The sequence below is a fragment of the Cannabis sativa genome, chromosome X (genome assembly GCF_029168945.1).
Source record: "Cannabis sativa cultivar Pink pepper isolate KNU-18-1 chromosome X, ASM2916894v1, whole genome shotgun sequence".
NCBI lineage: Eukaryota > Viridiplantae > Streptophyta > Magnoliopsida > Rosales > Cannabaceae > Cannabis > Cannabis sativa.
In genome coordinates this window covers 45210107-45232224 of record NC_083610.1, presented here as the reverse complement: position 1 = coordinate 45232224, position 22118 = coordinate 45210107, and the positions used below count along the sequence as shown (strand labels likewise).

Genomic DNA, 22118 nt, shown 5'->3' with positions numbered 1-22118 from the left:
TTTTATATTATTAGTATGTTTATTATAATTGTAAACATAAAAATAGACATAGTCAATTTATACTATACTAAAATAAGTATATTTTCTTTCTATTGTTTCTTTATATTGATTATTTTCTAATGAGTTAGTGAACGAGTTTTCTATTGAAGTATAATTCTTACATCAAAAAATAAATAAACAAACATAACTTTATAAATTCTAAAAATTATTTAATTAAAAAAAATAAACACGACACAATTAATAAACAAAGAAAAAGATAAAGATAAACAATTTTTTATATATATTATTTATTTTCTAAAAAAATTACTAAAAAAATAAACATAACACACGTAGAGTGATATAATAAACTTATGTAAATATTATTATTTTGTTTATTAAATTAGTATGTTTAATTAATAGAAAATAAAATAAACACGTATATCAAATATTTTATATTATTAGTATGTTTATTATAATTGTAAACATAAAAATAAACATAGCCAATAAACACATATATAAAATGTTTTATATTATTAGTATGTTTATTATAATTGTAAATATATAAAAAAAAAACATAACCAATATTACCATATATATACTAATCAATAATTATTACCATATATATATTATAAAAAAAATTGAAAAAAAGTTTTTAATTATATATAAAAGTGTACACTACAACAGATAACATTATTACCGGCGGAAGAAACCGCCGGTATTAAATGCCCAGACCGCCGGTAATTATAAATACCGGCGGAATCCGCCGGTAATTATCCGCCGGCATTAATTGGTCGCTATTAATGGTTATTAGCGACGAAAATGGGAATCCGCCGGTAATAATATTAATACCGGCGGATTAATAGCGGTGGGGTCCGCCGGTATTAATATTTTTAAATATATAAAAAAAAATATTTTAATGATTAATACCGGCGGACCCATCCGCCGGCAATAATACTTTTAAATATTTTAAAAAAATATTATTCTGATTATTTAATATAATTAAATTAATTATAATAATTATTTTATTTATAATAATTATTTCATAAATAAATATATTAATTAGAAATAAAATATCAAAATTAAAAAATTAAGCATTAAACATTAAAATTAAGAAATTAAGTATTAAAATTAATTTGTCCATTACAATAAAAAATATATTAGCTTAAATAAAATTAGAAATTGTCTTTAAATAAACCTTAAAACATAACACATAATTAAAAAAAACCTAACTATCATTGTTCAAATCAGTAAACTCTAAAAATTCATCTGCATTTGCACTAAGTCTTGAACCATCAATATTTTCACGGGATTGAGCCGGCGGGGCAGGGTAATAAGGTTGTCCAGTCTGCGGCGTAGGAAAGATCTCCACATATGGTCGAGGGTGCGGGCGAACCAAAATTGGTTGTTGCTGTTGTTGCTGACTCTGAGCACTGAAAAAGCCTCCATACATAGGCTGTTGTGGAGATCCTCCCATTTGACCATACACTGGTTGTTGCTGCAACAATGACCCAAATTGACCGTACACAGGGTATGGTTGTTGGGATGAGCCTCCAATATTACCAACCATAGGTTGTGTCTGAGATCCTCCAGCCGCTTCCGAAAAGAATATAGGAGGAGACTGTGAGGGAAGCCCGAACATGTAATGCAACTGAGGCGATTGTGAAGAGCCAGCAGACATGTTGGGAGAATGTTGTTGTTGTTGTTGAAAAAACTGGGGCTGCTGAGGCGATCGTGGTTGTTGTTGTTGTTGTTGTGGCATTGACGTTGGAGGGGGGGCTGAACTGGACGCGCTACCTTGCGCTTCTTCAGGCAAATGAAGGACCAAATGAATCATTATGTCAAAAAATGCAGGAGGAAATATGGACTCCATTTTACACAAGATTAAAATAAGATCTTGTTGAGCAACCTCCATGTCTTTAACATTTATAGTCCTTGAACAAATTTGTCTGAAAAAGTTACACAGTTCAGAGATGGTGGTCGATATAGCGTTCGGGAGAAACTTGCGAACACCAACAGACAGTAATCGTTGCATTATTACATGACAGTCGTGTGACTTTAATCCGATGACATTTGTTAAATTTTCATTTACTTTTTTTTTCAAATTCGAACAAAAGCCATCGGGAAATTTCACATCCTTAATAAATTTACAAAATCGGATCCTGTCATCAGGTTTAAGCACGTAAGGTGCATGAGGTTTCAACAACTTTCCCCTCTCGTCTTCATAAATCCACAACGATTCTCTGACGCCTAGCTTCTTTAAGTCATGTCTTGCATTGGTAGTGTCCTTGGATTTCTCATTGTCCAATATTGTGCCCAATAAACTATCACAAACATTCTTCTCAACATGCATGACATCAATATTGTGTTTAAGAATATTTGAACACCAATAGTCAAGCTCGTAGAAGATGCTTTTTTTCCGCCAATTATGATTTTCTGCAACTCGCCTACGTTTCACACCACCAAAGAGCTCATGATTTCCAGGGAGGTGGGGTGGGAGTTTGTTTACTTGTTCTAATACTTCTTCACAAGTAAAACGTCTTGGAGGAGGTCTTCTCTCAATTTGTCCGTCAAATTGAGTATCCCTTCTCATTCGATGGTTATTTGGCAGAAATCTTCTATGACCCACGTAAGATGTCTTACCAATTACTCGAATAGAAGATGTATCTTCATTGCAAGTAGGACACGCTTTATATCCCTGACCACTCCAACCAGACAAATAACTACGAGCAGGAAAATCATTCACTGTCCACAAAAGAGCTGCACGCAACTTGAAGACAGTGTTGGTTCGACAATCTCTGGTATCTACTCCGTTAACCCACAACTCCTTCAACTCATCCACCAAGGGTCTTAAAAATATGTCTATGTCCATTCCGGGTGATTTATCTCCAGGAATTAGAATGGTCAACATAAAATTATTATCTTTCATACATAACCAAGGTGGAATATTATAGTTCGCCAAAACTACAGGCCACATACTGTAAGCTTGGCTCATATTGCCAAATGGATTAAAGCCATCGGCAGCTAAACCGAGACGAACATTTCGAGGTTCACTAGCAAAATCAGGATGTTTGGCATCAAAGTCTTTCCACGCTGCACCATCCACAGGGTGTCGCATCACACCCTCATCTTTTGATTTACCACTGTGGTGCCATACCATGTATTTCGCCGTATGTCTTGAAGTATACAGTCTTTTCAGTCGCGGAATTAACGGAAAATAACGCATCACCTTATGAGGCACCTTTTTTGCTCCTAAATTTTCTGAAGTTATCCATCTACTAGTGCCACAGACTGGACATGAATCTTCATTTGCATGTTCATTATAAAATAAACAGCAATTGTGCTTGCACACATGAATTGACTCATACCCCAATCCTAATTTTTTCAATCTTTTCTTGGCATCATAATAGTTTGATGGAATTTTATTTTCCTTTGGAAAAGCAAATTTTAGTAACTTCAGTAATTCATCAAATATGTTGTTAGGAATTTTTCCCCTAACTTTCAAATGCAATAATTTTGCCAAAAAGTTAAGAGAAGATATCCAATCACAACCAGGATACAACTCGGCCTCAATTTCTTCAAATAATTCGTCGCGCCATTGATTTGCATCAGGATTATCATCCATTTCGAATGACGGCTGAAGGAAGTCATCCACTATTGGAATCATCTCGTCAATTTCAGGATCATCATCAGCGGCATCATGGTCGTTCATTGCATTAGTGGCACTAGATTCTGCTTCCCCGTGGTATGTCCACTTTTCGTAACCAGTAAAAAAACCCCAATCGAATATGTGTGCTTTCACAACAGGTAAAGTTTGAAGCCTATTGTTCACACATCTTACACAAGGGCATCTAATCCTACCATCACAATCTTTACATTTCGAGGCCATCTCTAAAAATGCATTTAGACCATCCCAATATTGTGGACATCTACGATTTCGCAAAGTGGTCCAAGACTTGTCGATTGTCATCTAAAATTTTATGAAGACATAAGATTTAAAAGTATAACGAAAAATTGAATCATCAAATTTTATGCTATTTTATGATATTTTATGATATCTTATGATACTTTATTAAAAAAATTTACATTATTAATTTATATTAACTTACACAATTATTTATGTATTATTATAATAACTACAGTTCATTATTAATTATCTTTTCTATTGTTAATTTTTAAAGGATTATTATTTTAAAATATTTTCCTATATTGACACTTTTTTTTTCAATAAAGTTATCATTAAAATCGTAAAAAATATAATTTTTTCCTTTTATATTTATTTTTAAAGTAAATATTACACTAAAATTTTCATTTATTAAAATTTTTTTAATTTTAAAAAAATACATTATTATTATTAATATTTATTTTTCTCATATTTCAATGTTAAAATTTAATTATGTAATTACTTTCATTAAAAAATTTTGGAACTTAAATTTTTATTATTTAAAAAACTACAAAATCTTATTTAATAATTTATGTAAAAAAGTTTTATGATATTTTATGCTATTTTATGATATCTTATGACTTTTTATTAAGAAAATTTACATTATTATTTTAAAAAAAATAAATTATTATATTTAATAATACGTATTTAATAATTTAAAAATTATTTTACTATTAATTAATTAAATTAATTTTTCATATTTATACTTCTAAGTAAGTATTACTTTATATATATATATATATTACATTTTATTATTTAAAAAATTTATAACTAATTTAATTTATTTTTATTTTATTTTTAAAAATTTATTATTTCAAATTTTTTATATTTATTATTTATGATTTTTTATATTACTCTACTTAGTTATATTTTTGTATATTTATTTGTCAAAGTACTTTTAATTTATAATTTTTTTCATGTTAAATCTTTATTATTTATATACTACAATATTACATAATTATTTTAAAATATTATTTTATTATAATAAACTTTTTAAGTAATTAATATATTCTTATTCTAATTTTTTTTAAAAAAATAAAAAACATTACAAAATTAATTATTTAACAAGCTTATAATTTTTTAACTATTCAAAATTCTAAATGTTAAACAAAAATACACATTTACTATTATAAAATACATTTATTACTATATAAACTTAAAATCTAAAATTTTACAAATTTACACATTTAAAACTTTTAAGCATATATATAATATATAATATATTTATTATTATATAAAAATTTACATATGTAAAATTTTTAAACAATACATTATATATATTACTATATATACACACTAAATTCTAAACTTTTATAAATTTACATATTCATAATTTTTAACAATATATTATATATACATATAATATAATATATACACTGTTTAAAAATTATATATGTATATACATATATACATGTCATATATATAATATAATATATTGTTTAAAAATTATGCATTTTCATATAACACATATATCAGACATACACAACATTATATATTTACTCATACACAAAAAAATTACTAAACAGTTGCATAAAAATTACTAAACACAAAATTATATATTTACACATACATTTGCATAAAAATTTACACATACACAGATATATAAATGTAATATACTAATTACTAAACATTCAAAGATTGAAAAAATAAAAAAAAAACAAACCTGTAAATTTTTCTGCCAAGCTTTTTCTTCACTTTCCGTTTTCACTTTCAGTTTCGAGCAAAATATCTCCCCCAAAACTTCAAACATGGAGAAAAAACTAATAACTATCAAAGAAAAATAAGATGAAAAAAATGAAAAAACCATAATGAAAAAAACATTACCTGTGAAAAAAAATAATGGTGCAATGGCGCTTCACGGTGGCAAATGGGCGGACTATGGCGGAGAAGACTCCGAGAAGGGGACTATGGCAGAGGAGGGAGGAGGAGGAGGAGGAGGAGAAGTCGGAGTGGGGTGGTGTTTTCTGAGTTATCTGTAAATAATGGGGAAAATGGAAAAGGTTGGGGAAAATGGAAAATGTTTTCTGAGTGATGGGGGGGGATTATATAGATATTTATTACCGGCGGGACCCGCCGGTATTAATAGGGGTTCCGCCGGTATTAATAAAACGGTCAGAATACCCTGACTAATACCGGCGGGACCCGCCGGCAATAATCCGCCGGTATTAGTCTTTTCAAAAATTTAGGCGGTCAAAATCCCGCCCAAACTATTAGAGGCGGATTTTCCGCCGGTAATACTAAAGTTCCGCCGGGAATACTAAATTTAAATAAATATTTAATAAATTTTTAATTATTCAAAAGTAATACCGGCGGAATGCCTTTTCCGCCGGTAATAATCCCATTAATACCGGCGGTTTGGCTCCGCCGGTATTACTTCCGCCGGTACTAAGTAAAAATGTTGTAGTGGTATGAGAAAATGATAATAAGTTTTTTTGCACATATTTTGTAATTAATTAAAATAATGTATACAAAATTGTAAAATGCCCTATATTTAAATCATTGAACGTGAGAGTTTATTTGATGCTGGCTTATCTCAATTATTATTTTTTTTAAGTAGTACTTTTTTATATACAATTAATCAAGGTTTTATTGAGTGATTTGGATATGGAAATATCAAAATCTACAATGAAGAATAATGAGGAAGATAATGATGAAATTCTTGCAAAGCTTGAAAAGGCTAAAGATCCACTACGTGGTAACTCTTACTATTGTCTTATATCAAGGATTTTGGACCTATGACATTTTCTTAAAAGGTATAATATCTTTTCAAACTCAATTTGTAGTGAGAAATGATGATATTGTGTTAGCCTCTTGCCCTAAATCAGGTACTACTTGGTTAAAATCTCTTGTTTTTTTATTGTCAAACGTAATAATAATGAAATTAATAATAACAATAACCCTAATTTATTTACATCCAATTCACACGATCTTATCCCGTTGCTTGAGTCTGAGTCTACGTTACATGTGGTTGAAACCCTAATAAAGCCTAGAATTTTAAACACACACATTCCTTAATTACCCTTCTTTACCACTTTCTATCTAACTTCTCTAATTGTAAAATTATATATATTTCCATTAGATGTATTTGTTTCTAATTGGCATTTTAATCATAAATTTTTGGAGGATAATGTTGGACTAAGTCATTTAGAAGAGACTTTTGATTTGTTCTGTAATGGAATTCATATAGCTGGACCATTTTGGGATCATATTTTAGGATTTTGGAAAGCAAGTTTAGAATTCCTTAAAAAATATTATTTTTAAATACGAAAACCTTAAGAAGGATATAATGTGTTTTTTTTATTAAAAAGATGGGGAGTTTTTGGGATTTCCGTTTTCAACTGAAGAAGAAAATAATCGAGTCGTTCCACAAGAAATACAAGAATTATGTAGCTTTGATAATTTAAAAAATTTGGAGTAAATAAGAGAGGAAGGCATTATGTTGGGTTGCATGAGTTGTCGAATATTCATTCTTTAGGAAGGGTGAAGTTGGAGATATTGGATCAACTATTTAACACCTCAAATGGAGCGTGGAAAGAAACTCATTCAAGAAAAGTTTGGACAATATGATTTAACTAGGTAACCTAACCGCGCGTTGCGCGGTCCTTTCAATAATTGACAAAAAAATATATATAATTTTATTAATTTATAATTAATTTTATATAAGTTTAAAGTATAAAACTTATACCATAAATAGCAAGACTAATTACTCCAAAATACACAGCAACAAAAACTATTAAATTAGTATACACTAAATTACTCCAAAATATTTGTGGGATAGTCTTGCTAAAATAACCAATGAATAGAAATCAATAAAAAATCATACAAAACATATCCATAGAAAGAGAAGAAACAAATGAGAAAAACACATAATTGAAAAATACTATATATTTGTGTTAATCTAAAACAACACTTTGTCTTGCATTGTAGTCTTAATATGACTCAAAATTTACTTCTAGGCCTATTTGGAGATATGTCTTATAGTAATTTGAAATATATTATGTTAGATCATAAAAAGTACAATTTAATTTATCACCTCTTGAGTATGAAAAATATAATAAAGACAGTAAAGAAAATGTAATATAAAATAAATGGAGATCGCGTATAAAAATATTTTAAAAAAAATCTGTTTATGTAATTATTAACACGTAAATTACTTGAATAGAGAAAAAAAATACCATGACAAATATACTATTATTAACTGCTATAGAATTAGAATATATATCAATAATTTTCTCTTATTATTTAAAAATCAGTATCAATAACAGAATAAAAGAAATAAATTAACTTGAGATAGAGAGGTTACCATAATAAAAATGAACCTGAGGCAATAGAGTTTTTTTTTTTTTTTTTTTGAAATCAAGGCAATAAAGTATTTGAGACACTTCATTGTAGAAACAAATATATTAAGCTGAAAATTTCCATATTTTGAAATTAGAAAAATCTTTCCCTGCTCATTAAAAGTAACATAATATCCAAACTTTATATTAATACATAAACAAAAGGAAAAAGAAGAATCATAAACACAGAATATACATATTTGCTAATCAAAATCTGTAGACAGTGAGAAAGTCTTTGGCGTTGACAAAATTGTATTTACTCTAAAAGAAATGCCACCATCTACTATTTGAAATTAAAATAATACGAATAAAATGAAATATAACAATACTCATACATATAACTTCCAACACCCCATTGTGGCGTATATATTGTTGCATGAAGAGAAAATAATTGTACAAAAAGTGAGTCTCAAACAATTGATAAAGTTAAGAAAGACATAAATTAGATAAAATAAATTATATCTTATATAATTTATATAAAACAACAACAAATTGAGAATATGAAACAATAAATTGACTTACCTGGTCTCCATGAGTGCATTGGAGTGAGTGGGAGGAAGAGATCAAGACAAAGTTGAAATGTTTTTTTTTTTGGTAATATATGTAAGGTTATACAATTTTGTAACCGGACTATTGGTGTATTAATAAATATTAATTAATAATTAATATTAATATTGACTAATATAAAAAAGAAAAATGGTAGGATAGATAAGAATAATTATAATCAGTTACTTAAATTTATGCTTTCTAAGGAAAATAAATTAGGAGGAATAACCGGTACAGTATGGCTTTTAAGAAGCAAAAAATAATTATTTAATGACCTTAAATAATATTAATTAAAATAATCTAAAAATTGAAGAAAAATCTAAAAAATTCACAAAATAGAAAATTTTGAATTCTCAATAGTTAGGCTGCCACATCATCAAGCTTAACAACAGAATTATAGATATATATAGATGTTTGATTTTTAGCTAGCTAGCGAATTGTAATCTTTAATTTTATTTTTCAAATGTCTTCAAGTACAGTAATAATATTTAGAAAAATTTACACGGAGGGTCGCAATATTGTAAATAATATCATATTTAACACTAACTATTTAATTATAGAAAATACCGCTAATTTATTAATTTTCTTTTAACATGTATGTACGTTGTAATTACACCATACTTACTTCTCTCTTCTTATATGTTATGTATGGCATTATTATTTTTTTTCATTTTTGTAAACATCAATATATCTTTCTGTTTGTTCTTTTTATTTACTTGACTGATCAAAACCCTTCAAGCTATTTTTTTTTTTGTTTTTCTAATATATAAATACATACATACATACATATATATATATATATATATACTAGATGAAAGTTACGTGGCATGCCACGTAAATATTAGTTTTATTTAAGTTTTAGTAATTTTTTTTTTAAGAATTCGGTAATTTATTATAAATTATTTTTTAAACGATTTGTTTTATAAATGTAAATTTGTCAGGAAAGCCATAATTGTATATATAAACTTATGATGTACACATTGTTATTAATAATACTAAAAAATTGGTAATATTAGAAATTATAATAAATAACCTATATAAAATTAAAAAATAGTAAAAAAAAAAGAATGACTAACATGTTAAATTAGAAGAAAAATTATTTTTAAAGAAGAATATAAAATTTGCATAAAATAATAAATAAAAAATATTCTGAAAAAGAAATTTTACAAAAATAATAAATAAATATTGTAGGAATGAAAAGTAAAATTATAAATATATAAAACATGAGAAATAATTAAAATTAAATAATTAATAAATATAAATTAAAATGTTGAATTATAAGAATAAATAATTGACTATTATTATTAATAATAATAATAATAAATACTTCCAGTTACCAAATTAACAGAGCACCAATTGGAGTAGTGAGTGGCTCCATGTTTTCTCACAGAAGCAATCCATCATATATAGCGTAGAAGTACCCATCTTCCATGTCAAATTAATAGATGATCTATGTTTTCGAACACTTATTGGATATGGGAAATTTGAAAAAATATGCATAAAATATTTTAAAATTTTTTCCCTAATCTAATACATTTTAAAATTTAAAAAATATGACCACTTTACAATAAACCCAAAAATACCCCTCTCATTTTCAAACCTCAACTCTCTCTCTTCCTCTATCTCTCTCGGTTGTTCTCTCACCATCTCACCCTCACCAACCCTCTTTTTTTTTTTCGTCGGATTTGGGCAAAATCTGGATTTGGGGTTTGATTTCGTCAGGCCCGATGCAGGCCCGATGTCGGTCCGATGGTAACACAAAAAATTAAGGGAGACAAAGGCCCGATAGTGGGCCCGATGGTGGGCCCGATACATGTGTAAAAAAAATAGAATTTGATATGGCTCGATGGGTCCGATGGGCCCGATGGTGGGCCCGATAGAGCCCGATTGCATGTGTAAAAAATAGAATTTAATATGGCCCGATGGGTCCGATGGGCACGATGGGCCCGATGGTGGGCCCGATAGTGGGCCCGATGGTTGGCCCGATAGTGGGCCCGATGGGGCCCGATGGTCTACAGTGTAGTGAAAGAGAGAAGAAAAGAGAGGGGGTAATGTAAATGGGGGTATTTTAGGAATATTATAAAATGTGTCATATCCCACAAATATCAAATATTATGAGTTTAAGGGAAAAATTTCAAGAATATGTAAGCATAAAAAATCAAATTTCCCTTGGATATCCACATCCAAATACATCATCTTCCTTTACTCCTCAAACTATATATATATACATATTAGAACATGAAAAAGAAGTAGTAATTAACCATAAGTATATATAGACATGATATATAATATATGTTTATGTTATATACTTACATTCCAAATATGGCAAACTCATGAATCTGATTTTCAGGTGGATAGATGGGTTCAATCTCACGAACTATGCAACCCTAAGACTTCAAAATGTGACTAATTAATCTTTCTCAAAATTTTTGCGAATGAGAAGCTTCTTAATTAATCGTTGGAGTTGACTAATTAAACTCTTATTTTTCACTGGATCCCATGATTTTAGTAAATCGGTTAGGGCTGAAAATAGGGTCTAACTAACCCCCACACAAAAGCTCTGAAGATGAGCAGCAAAGCCTGAAGAAGAATCATTCCCATTTGTCCTAATTCCATTGTTCATATCGGTGGAGCTACGTTTATTACTGGAACTTGAACTTTCACAATTATAAGATGCATAGGACGTCGAAGATGTCGTTGAGGTTTCGCAGTAGGAAGTACTATTACTTGATCCAAATGCATCACTGTTCCCTTGAAACATATCTTCAAATAGTTGCTGCAATTCTTCAAAGGTTTCTTCCCCACTTTCCTGCTAAATTTTCAACAATCAAAATGATGTACTTTCTCTTCTCTTGTGTATATTTTTCAATGATTTTTCATTACATAACTAAGCAGATGAACAACCAAATTTGTATGACAGAAAGGCAAATTGATGCAACATATTCATGGGCCCACACTTTGCCTTTGCTACAAAAATTTTCATACGCACTAATAAAAGTGAAACTTACAAAATTTTCTATAAAGAAAATCAAGAATTATTATTATTTTCCCTTTTAAAATGGGGGACCTCCAGAAGCAGAATTTGCTACTCCTAGTATCTGAACACCGAAGACCATAACAACAAAGAAGAATAAAAAAATAGAGGCGTATCATAATAATATCTGATTAAAAAAATGTAATTTGCAGACCCTAAAGTTGCCCATCCAGAATTCCTTATAGGATACATACAGCCAGCCATTATTAATATCTCCTTTCTCAAAGTGCCTCGCTTTTAGTGAGGCACAGAGACCTAAAATGCAAAGCAAAAGTCTACATCATAGGACTTGCCAAAAAGCGAGACCCAATTCTTCCTTAATTTGATCCAGCTCCAAAAACATTAGCAGAACCAAGATTCAATTTTGGAGATATTACAAACACTGGAAAATGTACCAATTTTTTTTTTATTTATTTATATGCATAGACAAATGTATAAATAAATAAATAAATAATAAAAAAAAGTGTTTGGTAACTCACATTAGGCTTTGTTTGACTCATCATTACAGCCATCTCGCTCAAAAAATCACCCATACCCTGCATCAACCAGTTAAAAATTACAATCAGTACCATACCATAATCATCATCATTAATTCATAAAAACTGGTTTTGAGAATATTTTAAAGACGCCCACTTAATATAAAAAGGAAAAATAAATGGTTCATGGAATAGGGAGTAATAATTGAGTAGGGCATGGTCCATTATAACCTTACAGAGCAAGCTCTGGTTTGGTTTGCTAAGGCTGAGAAAGGTCAGAAGGAAAGCGAAAAGTCAACATGTCTTGAACCAATGAGATTACAGACTTGATTCTTTTGTACTTACACTTTCGTCATCATCGCTATCGTAGACTCCGACGTCGTACATGAACCTCTTATTCTCGTCTGATAAAACTGTGAATACAAAATATAATAGTAAAAAAATACATAAAGTTAACATAAAAGACTTCGTCAATCCAATAATTAAACTTTAATTTTTCAAAAGTGAAATTACCAGAATAGGCTTGTTGAATGGCCTGGAATTTCTTTTTGGCTTCCTCCACCAAGAGGACTTCCTGCGAAGTTTCAAAATAAAGGAATCGTTACAAATTTATAATTATTGAAATTATGTTTTCTTAATTTTGTTTTTCAAAATTAATGACTATTTTTACATTGTTTAAAATTTTAAGAAACCTAGCAGACTTGATTAGTTTAATTTAAATATATATATATTGAAAAGATATCTTTATACACGTATGCTATGTTAGTTTAATTGTAGAATTTGTTGGAGAGATATGTGGGTAAGATATTTTTTTTAATTTAAAAAAAAAATTGTTTAATTTTTGGGTTTATTTATTTGTTAACGTTTAACGTTAACAGTCTGTTAAGTTAATCGTTAAGGCTAAATAAAAAAAAGAATCGTTAAACCAAGAATTGCCACACTTTTAATATATAAAGATATATTAGAATAAAGTTTTATTGCAACTATGAAACAACTACTTTGAAACACAATCTTAATAAATTAATAACATAAAAAAGCAACATACTTTAATTTTTTTCAATAGCCTTCAAACCAGCCAAAACAACTTAATATTCATCAATATCAAGCTAGCTTAAGGCCCCGTTTGGGATAGCTTTTAGAAAAGTTAAAAGTGCTTTTTGAGAAAGCTATTGCTTAAAAAGTGTTTGGCAAAATAAAAAAAATAGCTTTTTTAAAAATTTAAGTTAAAATTATAGCTTTTAGCTAAAGTTGGCCCACACCAACTTCTAGATTTTAGCTTTTACGGGAAGTTGAAATTTGAGTTTAATGAATTTTTAGTTGACCCAATTACCCTCATTCAAATTAAAAAATTGTCCTTTTACTTAGGGTTTTTTTCTCATTCGTAAAAATCAACCTAGAGGCAGCAGAGACATCGTAGTACCGTACGGCTCCTCACCTTCGCAGGAGTCTTCTCCATCACCGATCATCCACGCCATTGTTCGCCAACACCGTCGTCAATAGTTCCTGCACAATCAAGGTTTATCTCTTAACTCTTCTTTTGAATGCCATGAAAATATTTTTTTGATTTTTTTTTCCACTTATGTTGATCGCAGGTCTTCTTTTAATTTTTTTTTTATTATTTTCTTTTGATTTGCAAAAGAGAGACAGTATATAGTGGAGTAGTGATTAAATTGTGTTCGTTCATAGATTAGGCTTAGGGGTTGTGTTCATAGGTTAATCTTTTCTCGTGGAATAGCATCATTTCTGCATATTGATGCGAAAGATGTTTAATCGCGAGTCTCTTGGAATGCACTTACTGAAACTGTTTGTTCACTCATAGCTAATGGTTGTCTTACTGACTCCTCTATATGCTCTCCCACTATTAACCAACTTGTACCAATTTAATGATTTGAATATATATATAAATATATATATATATATATATATGAAATAGCTAGCTAGGTTCGAATTCAAGATAAATTCAAAATATGGATGATGTGGCCAATATTATCATGGTTGGTTAATTGCTTTATGGGGTGAAATGCATGTGGAGAACTTTCTGCAGCTATTTGATCACTGTTATTTGTCTCAATTGCATGCCATTCAAAGGAGATCCATACATGGGCGGATTGGTATGCAAAGGTTTATAATTTGATGTTATGTGATCAAACTGCCAGCTGTTTGAATCGTATTACTTTCTCTACGATTCTTATGGCTGCATCAATTAAGGGTTGTGTTGTCTTATAAAAAAAAGTATGGGTTGTGTTTACTTGGGTAGGCAGGTTCATGGGCAAATAGTGAAATATGAGTTCCAGTTATACTTATTTCTTGGCAGTCCTTTGATGGATATGTACTCCATAGCGGGTTTGATATAGGATGCAAATCCCAAAGTATTAGCCAATTGTCTCTCCTCTTCCTTGTGGTTGCTTGAGTCATTAGTAATTAGTACTCATCTATGCATTATTTCTCCAACATAGTAAGGTTTTTTTTTAGGAAGGTAATGCAGGAAGTGTCATGTGCTCTTAAAAGTGAATCGTTCCTTATTTAAGATAAAAATTTTTAGGTACCTAAGTAGAATAAGATGATGATGATGCTTTCATCATAGTTATTATGTGCTTTTTGTGTTGGATTAGTCTTTAGCTTTATAACTCATTATTATATTTTTATTTTTTGATAAAATTTATTATTTTAATTTAATTAGATGGAGAAAGAAAAAAATATTTGTACTAAAAGTGATGTAGCAGTACCACGAGGTAAAGCAATATGGAATTCTGAGAGTGTGAATTTTTTCTTGGAATTCTGTATCAAAGAGGTTGATGATGGGCATCGTCCTACTACTTATTTAGATAAAATTGGGTATCAAAACTTGATTACAAATATGAAAAAAGCAACTGAAAGAGATTACACTAGAGCCCAGCTGAAAAATAAGTGGGATGGATTGAAAAATGAATGGAAGCTTTGGAAGCAACTCAAGGGAAAAGAAACTGGTTTAGGATGGAGTATGCAAAAAAATACAATTGATGCAACTGAAGATTGGTGGAATAGTAAATTACAGGTACATTATAATCTTGTTAAATATTTATATAAAACTAAAAGACTTTTTTTATGAATGGTACATTTAATTAACAAAATTCCTTTTGTAGACTCATCCTGATGCTGCAAAGTTTCGCATTCGGGGAATTGAACCAGAAGTAGAGGAAAAATTAGATAAGATTTTTATGAACACTGTTGCTACAGGAGAGCATGCTTGGACACCTTCATCTGGAATAATTCCACACAGTGCGAAAAGCCTTTTAATGATACTGAAACCTTACATGAACAACTTGAGAGTAGTGATGATGATCTAGAGACACCTAATATTGATAGATTTTCTAAAGAGAAAATTAGCAAGAGATCAACCGAGCCACTTGAGAAACAAAATAAAAAGGTGAAAAATGAAAAAGGGAAAATGAAGAAGACGGGGCCTGTAATGATATTTGAACAAATTGGTCGCCTTGCTGATGCCGTGGAGACAAGAAGTAGAAATATTGAAATAGCTAGAAAGGAGAATAGTATTGCCGAAGTTATGAAAATGTTAAATTCTTTGCCTGAAATCGAAAAAGGGAGCAACTTGTATTTATTTGCAACTCGCTTGTTTATCATGAAAGAGAAGAGAGAGATGTTTGCTTCATTGGAAGAAACTGAGTTGATGCTTACTTGGCTCAAGAATGAGTATACTTTAGAATACTTATAATGCTTAAATCGCTTAGAATAGTAGTATTTATTTTTTAAACTTTGTGTTATGACTTTAATATATGTTTGTTATGTTATTTTTTGAATTGTATTTGCTCTCAAGACTTAGTGTTATCACTATTTAAAATAAATATGCTTTATTATTTTTTTACTTGTATTAGCTATGAAGACTCTATGGCTATTTGATATCTATTTCATATATGTTTTTTAATATTTACAGGTTTATTTTAAATAAAAATAATGGCAGACACCGATGACGAGATTGAGTTACAATCGGTGTATGTAGCTACATACCTTGTTCAACATTATTATACAACATACATTGAAAAGACTCCTTGTATGAATTCTTCTCAAACTGGTCATATGTGGTTGATGGAAATATTACAAGGAAATGAAAGTAGATGTTATAGAATGTTTAGGATGGAAAAATATGTTTTTATTAAATTATGCAATGAATTGGAAGCTAATTATGGATTTGAGGGTTCAAAAAGGATGGGTACTCTTGAAATTTTAGGCATGTTTTTATTTACATTAGGTCACGGCGCTGGAAATCGATTAACACAAGAGCGATTCCAGCACTCAGGAGAGACAGTTAGTCGATATTTCAACAAGGTTTTAGATGTTTTATGTCATATGAGTATAGATGTATTAAAACCACTAGACCCAAAATTTAGAGATGTTCCTGAAGAGATATTGAAAGATTCTAGATATATGCCTCATTTTAAGGTAAGTCATATTGTAAAATTATATATTTTTTTATTAATTTTTTGTCAAGCTAGCGTATAATTTTATAATCGGGTATTCTTTTTCTAGAACTGTATTGGTGCAATAGACGGTGTACATGTAAATGCCGTAATTCCACCTGAAGATCAAGTACCATTTGTTGGTAGAAAAGGGGTACCAACTCAGAATGTTATGGCAATATGTAATTTTGATATGCAATTTATATATGCATATGCTGGGTGGGAAGGTTCTGCTCATGATACAAGAATTTTCTATTCAGCTTTACGTGATTCAACTTCAAATTTTCCAAAACCACCCCAAGGTTGCCATCTAAACACATTTATAATTTATTAAAGTCTTTATAATTTTTTAATTATGTTTTTATATTTTATTTGACAGGAAAATATTATTTAGTGGATGCGGGATACCCACAAATTACAGGTTTTTTAGGACCATATAAAGGCCAAAGATACCATCTTCCACAATTTCAACGAGGTAGCAGACCTACTGGTTATAAAGAGGTATTCAACCAGGCACATTCTTCTCTTCGAAGTGTTATTGAAAGAACTTTTGGAGTATGGAAGAAAAGATGGAAAATATTAAGAGATATGCCTAGCTATCCATACCAAAAGCAAGTAAAAATAGTGATTGCATCAATGACCTTGCATAATTACATTCGAAGGCATGCACAACGTGATCGACATTTTGAGAAAATTAGAGACAATCCCAATTATTGTGCAAGTGATCAAACTAATATTGAAGATGAAGATGAGACAACTAGAGCTTCAAATTTAAATGAAATTGACAATATCAGAGATTTGATTGCTGCAAGTTTAATAGGACATAATTAAATATATTCATGTTTTTTTTTATTTTATTTGATTAAATTTGAATTATTTGTTATGATGAAAATTTATAATAATTCAAAAATATTTAATAGATAATATTTATGTAGATTTTATTATTATTTTTATTATTAGTAAAAGTCTAACTAATTGTATTATTATATATATTTAAAAAAAATTAAATATTTTAAGAAAATAATTATGATAATTTGTAATAAAATAAAAAATAATTATAAATATATTAATATGTATGAATTTATTTAAATAAATTAGATAACAAATATCATACCCATTTTAGTAATTGTACATTTAACAGCTATTCAATCATTTAGCTTACCAAACACTTATATACAACTTTTCTAACTCACAGCTGTTTTAAAAATATATTTACCAAACACTTAGCAGTTTTTTTTCACAGCACAGCTACAGCTGCTTTTTCTCATGACATTCTATTTGCTTTTTCCACAAAGATTGTACCAAAGCAGTCCTAAGTCCTTGAAAAAATCATCTCCCTTTAAATTAACTTCTTTGCCCTTGATATTGCCAACGTCCATAGACTAATTATCTTCTTCACTTGCTGCAGCACCCTCACTTTTTGTTCACCAACATTTGAAGCATCAACACCCCTCCTTATCGCCAACCACATCATCATTGTTATTATCTTCACCATCAACACTACTATGATGTTCACGAGAACCATCACCGTCAGAATCAACAACATTATCAAAATCGTCATCATTCTTCTCCGAATCTAGACCTATATTTTCTTCTTCGTCATCATCAGATTTTGACTCTTCGCTATTTTTAGCTAAATTAACTTGTAGAAATCATAAAATACCCCATTAACAACTAATAACATAAACAAAATATGATTTAAAATAATTAAAATAATACCAACTTAAAATGACATATTAAACATACTAAAACATGAGACATGTCACAAAAATTAGTGACCTTTGTTTTCAATTCACCAATTACATCCAACACATGCATCCTTGAAATTAAGCTTAACAAAATCTCTCAAAAGAGCAAATTAATTATCAGTCAACCTATTCAGAGAACAAATAATTGCATTGACTTTGTCTGTCAAAAACTTTATATCACGAGAAACGTTCTCCCCCGATGAAAAACCAACATCAGCTGTAGATTTAACTGGTACACGATCATCAATAAAAACATCCTTAAAAAAACTATCCAGTAGTAACTACTTAAACTCTTCAGAAGTGGGCCTCAAATTCTTCACTTGGATCTATACACAATAACATCACATACAAACAAATGTAAAAAATAAATTTAACAGCAAAAAAAAGGTAACAACTATAAAACAATTGTAAACTAACTGAACACTTACCAAAGAGGCAAATAAAAAATCTTCAATGTCAGATCTTGCAAAGTTGAAGTACCCTAGTCAGGACAATCACCATTGCTCCAATTCAAAATTCTCAGAATATGAGAATGAAGTCATTTGCCAAAATCTCCTATCTTCCTCACACAACACTTGTAAAACCACACCTAAAAAACCCAAAGGTAACCCACTACAAAATTAGGTTTTCCCAACGGTTAATAAGAGGGTCAATTATGAAAACCGTTGGAAAAAGTAAGTGGAGATTTTTCCCAACGGTTTAAAACTGAAGCAAAAAAATCGTTGGGAAAAACCAATGCCAACGGTGAACAACCGTGGGCAATACGAAATGAATTTTTTTAAAAGAAAACAGCGAATGCCAACATTAATTTATAACTGTTGGGAATACTTAGTATTCCCAACAGTTTACAAGTGTTGGGAATACTAAGTATTCCCAACAGTTATAAATTGTTGGGAAATCTTCTTTTTAGTTTTAAAATAATTCAAATTAAAAAAAAAAAAAAGATTTTCTTTGCTTAATAAAAAAATTTTATATTTAATAAAAGAAAATACTAAAAAAAAGTTTCAGATTTTTCTAAAAAAAAAAAAAAGAATTTGTACTTTTTTTTTTTTGCATAATAAAAGAAATTAGTATTTAACAATATAAATATAATGGGAGTTCTATTTACACCTCCATACAATGATAAATACACTCTGTTATTTAAAGAAATAAACTTAAATAATTTTTAAAAATTACTCTTAATATTTTTTTGTAAATTTTTTTCCACACATTATTTTATGTTAATTTCAATACTTATTTTGATTTTATTTTCATAATTTTTTGTAAATCATGTATTTTTTTTTTATTTTTTTCTAAGAAAATTTCATAAAATTTTTTATTTTTATTTTTTATCATAATATTTAAAATTAATTTATTTTTAATTGATAAGTATATTTTTTAGGAATATGAAATGGAAGAAAAAAGTTAAAAAACTTAGTACAATTAATGATATAAATTTTATATAAAATAAAAATTATTAAAATAGGGTGTCCTCAGAAATTGTTGGGGTGTAAATAAATTTTACCTTAAATAAAATACCAAAAAAAAAAAGTTTCAGATTTAAAAATGAAAAAAGAATTATTTTTTTTTTGCTTATTAAATTTATAATTTGAGAATTTATAAAATTGGGAAATTTGAAATTTATAGACTTTCAATTAGAGAATAATTTTAAAATGTTGTATTTAAAAATTTATTGTAAAAGTTATTCAAAAAAAATTATCTAAAAGAGAAAAATTATTACAGGACTAAAATACTATTAGACAATCATTTTTAATTAAAATGTCATTGGAGAATTAATTTGTGTCTTTAATTAAAAATTATGGCATTTTATTTTTATATAAGGTTTGGGATTTTTAATTTGGGGTATTTAATTATATCAAATTTTTATTTATTAAAATGAAATAAATAAAATAACTTTTGTAAGGAAAATTGAAAGGTATAAATAGAAAATGATAAAAAAAAAAAATCCTAAGCGAAAACCTAATCCCTTCTCTGTTTCATTCTCCCGATCCCCTCTCTCTACCTTCTCTTTGTGCGGCGCGATGGTGGAAGAGCTGGAACCCGATGTTGGGTTTTATGCCCTAAATAAAACCCATTACAATCTGATTAGTTATCAATTTAGAATTTTGAAGTGAATTATGATTACATGTATGTTACATGTTTATGGTTTAATATATATACTTGATATATGCACAAAATCAGTAAAATCCAAAACATATAGTTATTCACAATTACAGTATTGTCAATACAGTGGAATGTGATTGTGATTATATGATTCAAAAGATTTGGTCCCTGTTCATCAGTGTTTTGGATTTACACTGATGTGATAATCAGCGATGAAGTATACTTACACTTGGAGTAAGTGTTATGTTCTTTCCAGAACATTGGCAAAGTATACTAGTTTCGAATGTATGGAGTATGCATTGGACTGGACCGATATTGAACTTGGTCAAAGATATTGTAAACTTACCGTTGTATCTTTCCAAGTCAATGTCAGAAGTTGATCTTAGATTAAGAGAATCTAAATCCTGATATGCTTGGGCTCAATCTCAGGAGTGCTATTCTTGTTCTTTGATTTATTAGTTAAGCCTACCTTTGGGTCAGGATAATACATATATTTTGGGAACATGATAGCATAACTGAGTGGGAGTGCTGAACATAAATATGGAAATCTATAGCTTCTACTGGTGCATAGAAGTAAAGTGATGATTCCTTTTGAGCTTAGTTAAATAGAAGTAAATGGATGAGCTCTTGTTTCAGTGACTGTATATCAGATCACTAAAACATCATTTACAGGTAACTAAGTGTTCAAAGGGGCAAAATACATTGAGGGGTGTAAACGGTAAATTGGTCCCATCTCGATGTAAATCATCTATATAGAGGATCTCTAAATCACATTAAGATTATAACAATGGTTAAATGAGATAGCATATTGATATCGTGAAACATATGATATGCTCTATATAAGTCTGAGAGTGCAATTCCAAGTTCTAAGAGTGGATTCAACGAGGAATTAATAAGTTAGGGATTTACTTGGTAAATCGGTTCAACTTATTGGAAGCTCAGTATATAGATCCATGGTTGAGACTATACTGTTTGTAAGACTCTATAATTGATTTATGATTAATCAATTATAATTCTAAAAGTTAGACTATGTCTAATTTGTGAATTCTCACAGTTTAAGGATGAAATTGTAAATAAAAGGGTTTCTAGGTTTAATTATTAATTATGAGACTTTGCATGTCTAAATTAATAATTATTTTAAATGGCAATATTATTTAATAATCTATTTTAGTTATTAAATAATTAGTTTTGGCATTTAAATGATTAGAATTGGAAAAATGGCATTTTTGGAGAAATAGAAAATAAAATTGAGGAAACTGCAAAATCCATGTGAGGCCCATACAGACCATGGCCGGCCACATGCTTGCATGTTTCCCAATTATTATTTTTAATTTAAATTGCCATATAATTGCTAATCAAAGCCTAGCCTAAATAGGAAAGTGGTGGATCACACTAAATAAGGCAGTTATTCAATTACACAGTAAAAGAGGAAACTGTTTATTTGGAAAGTTGTGCTCTTCCCTTTTCCTATTTATAGCCGCCCCACTCTACTCTTGGAATG

General features: G+C 29.1%; 3 protein-coding genes across 3 annotated transcripts; 2 read left to right on the top strand and 1 right to left on the bottom strand.

Annotated features, from left to right (window-relative positions):
* Window positions 1-11045: 11045 nt before the first annotated feature.
* Window positions 11046-13787, bottom strand: LOC115702579 (J domain-containing protein APJ1-like). Its single transcript, XM_061106088.1, has 5 exons — window positions 13748-13787; window positions 12826-12894; window positions 12658-12725; window positions 12316-12372; window positions 11046-11614 (listed from the first exon to the last, which is right to left on the bottom strand). The coding sequence occupies exons 1-5, from the start codon at window positions 13785-13787 to the stop codon at window positions 11339-11341; spliced, it is 510 nt and encodes a 169-aa protein (XP_060962071.1). The 3' UTR covers window positions 11046-11338.
* Window positions 13662-15638, top strand: LOC133032214 (L10-interacting MYB domain-containing protein-like). The gene is made up of 3 exons (XM_061106087.1): window positions 13662-13828; window positions 14993-15346; window positions 15435-15638. Exons 2-3 carry the CDS (start codon window positions 14993-14995, stop codon window positions 15636-15638), a joined length of 558 nt encoding a protein of 185 aa, XP_060962070.1. The 5' UTR covers window positions 13662-13828.
* A 625-nt stretch (window positions 15639-16263) lies between these two features.
* On the top strand, window positions 16264-17597 carry LOC115702577 (protein ALP1-like). The gene is made up of 3 exons (XM_030629990.2): window positions 16264-16749; window positions 16837-17068; window positions 17146-17597. The coding sequence occupies exons 1-3, from the start codon at window positions 16264-16266 to the stop codon at window positions 17595-17597; spliced, it is 1170 nt and encodes a 389-aa protein (XP_030485850.2).
* Window positions 17598-22118: the final 4521 nt, after the last annotated feature.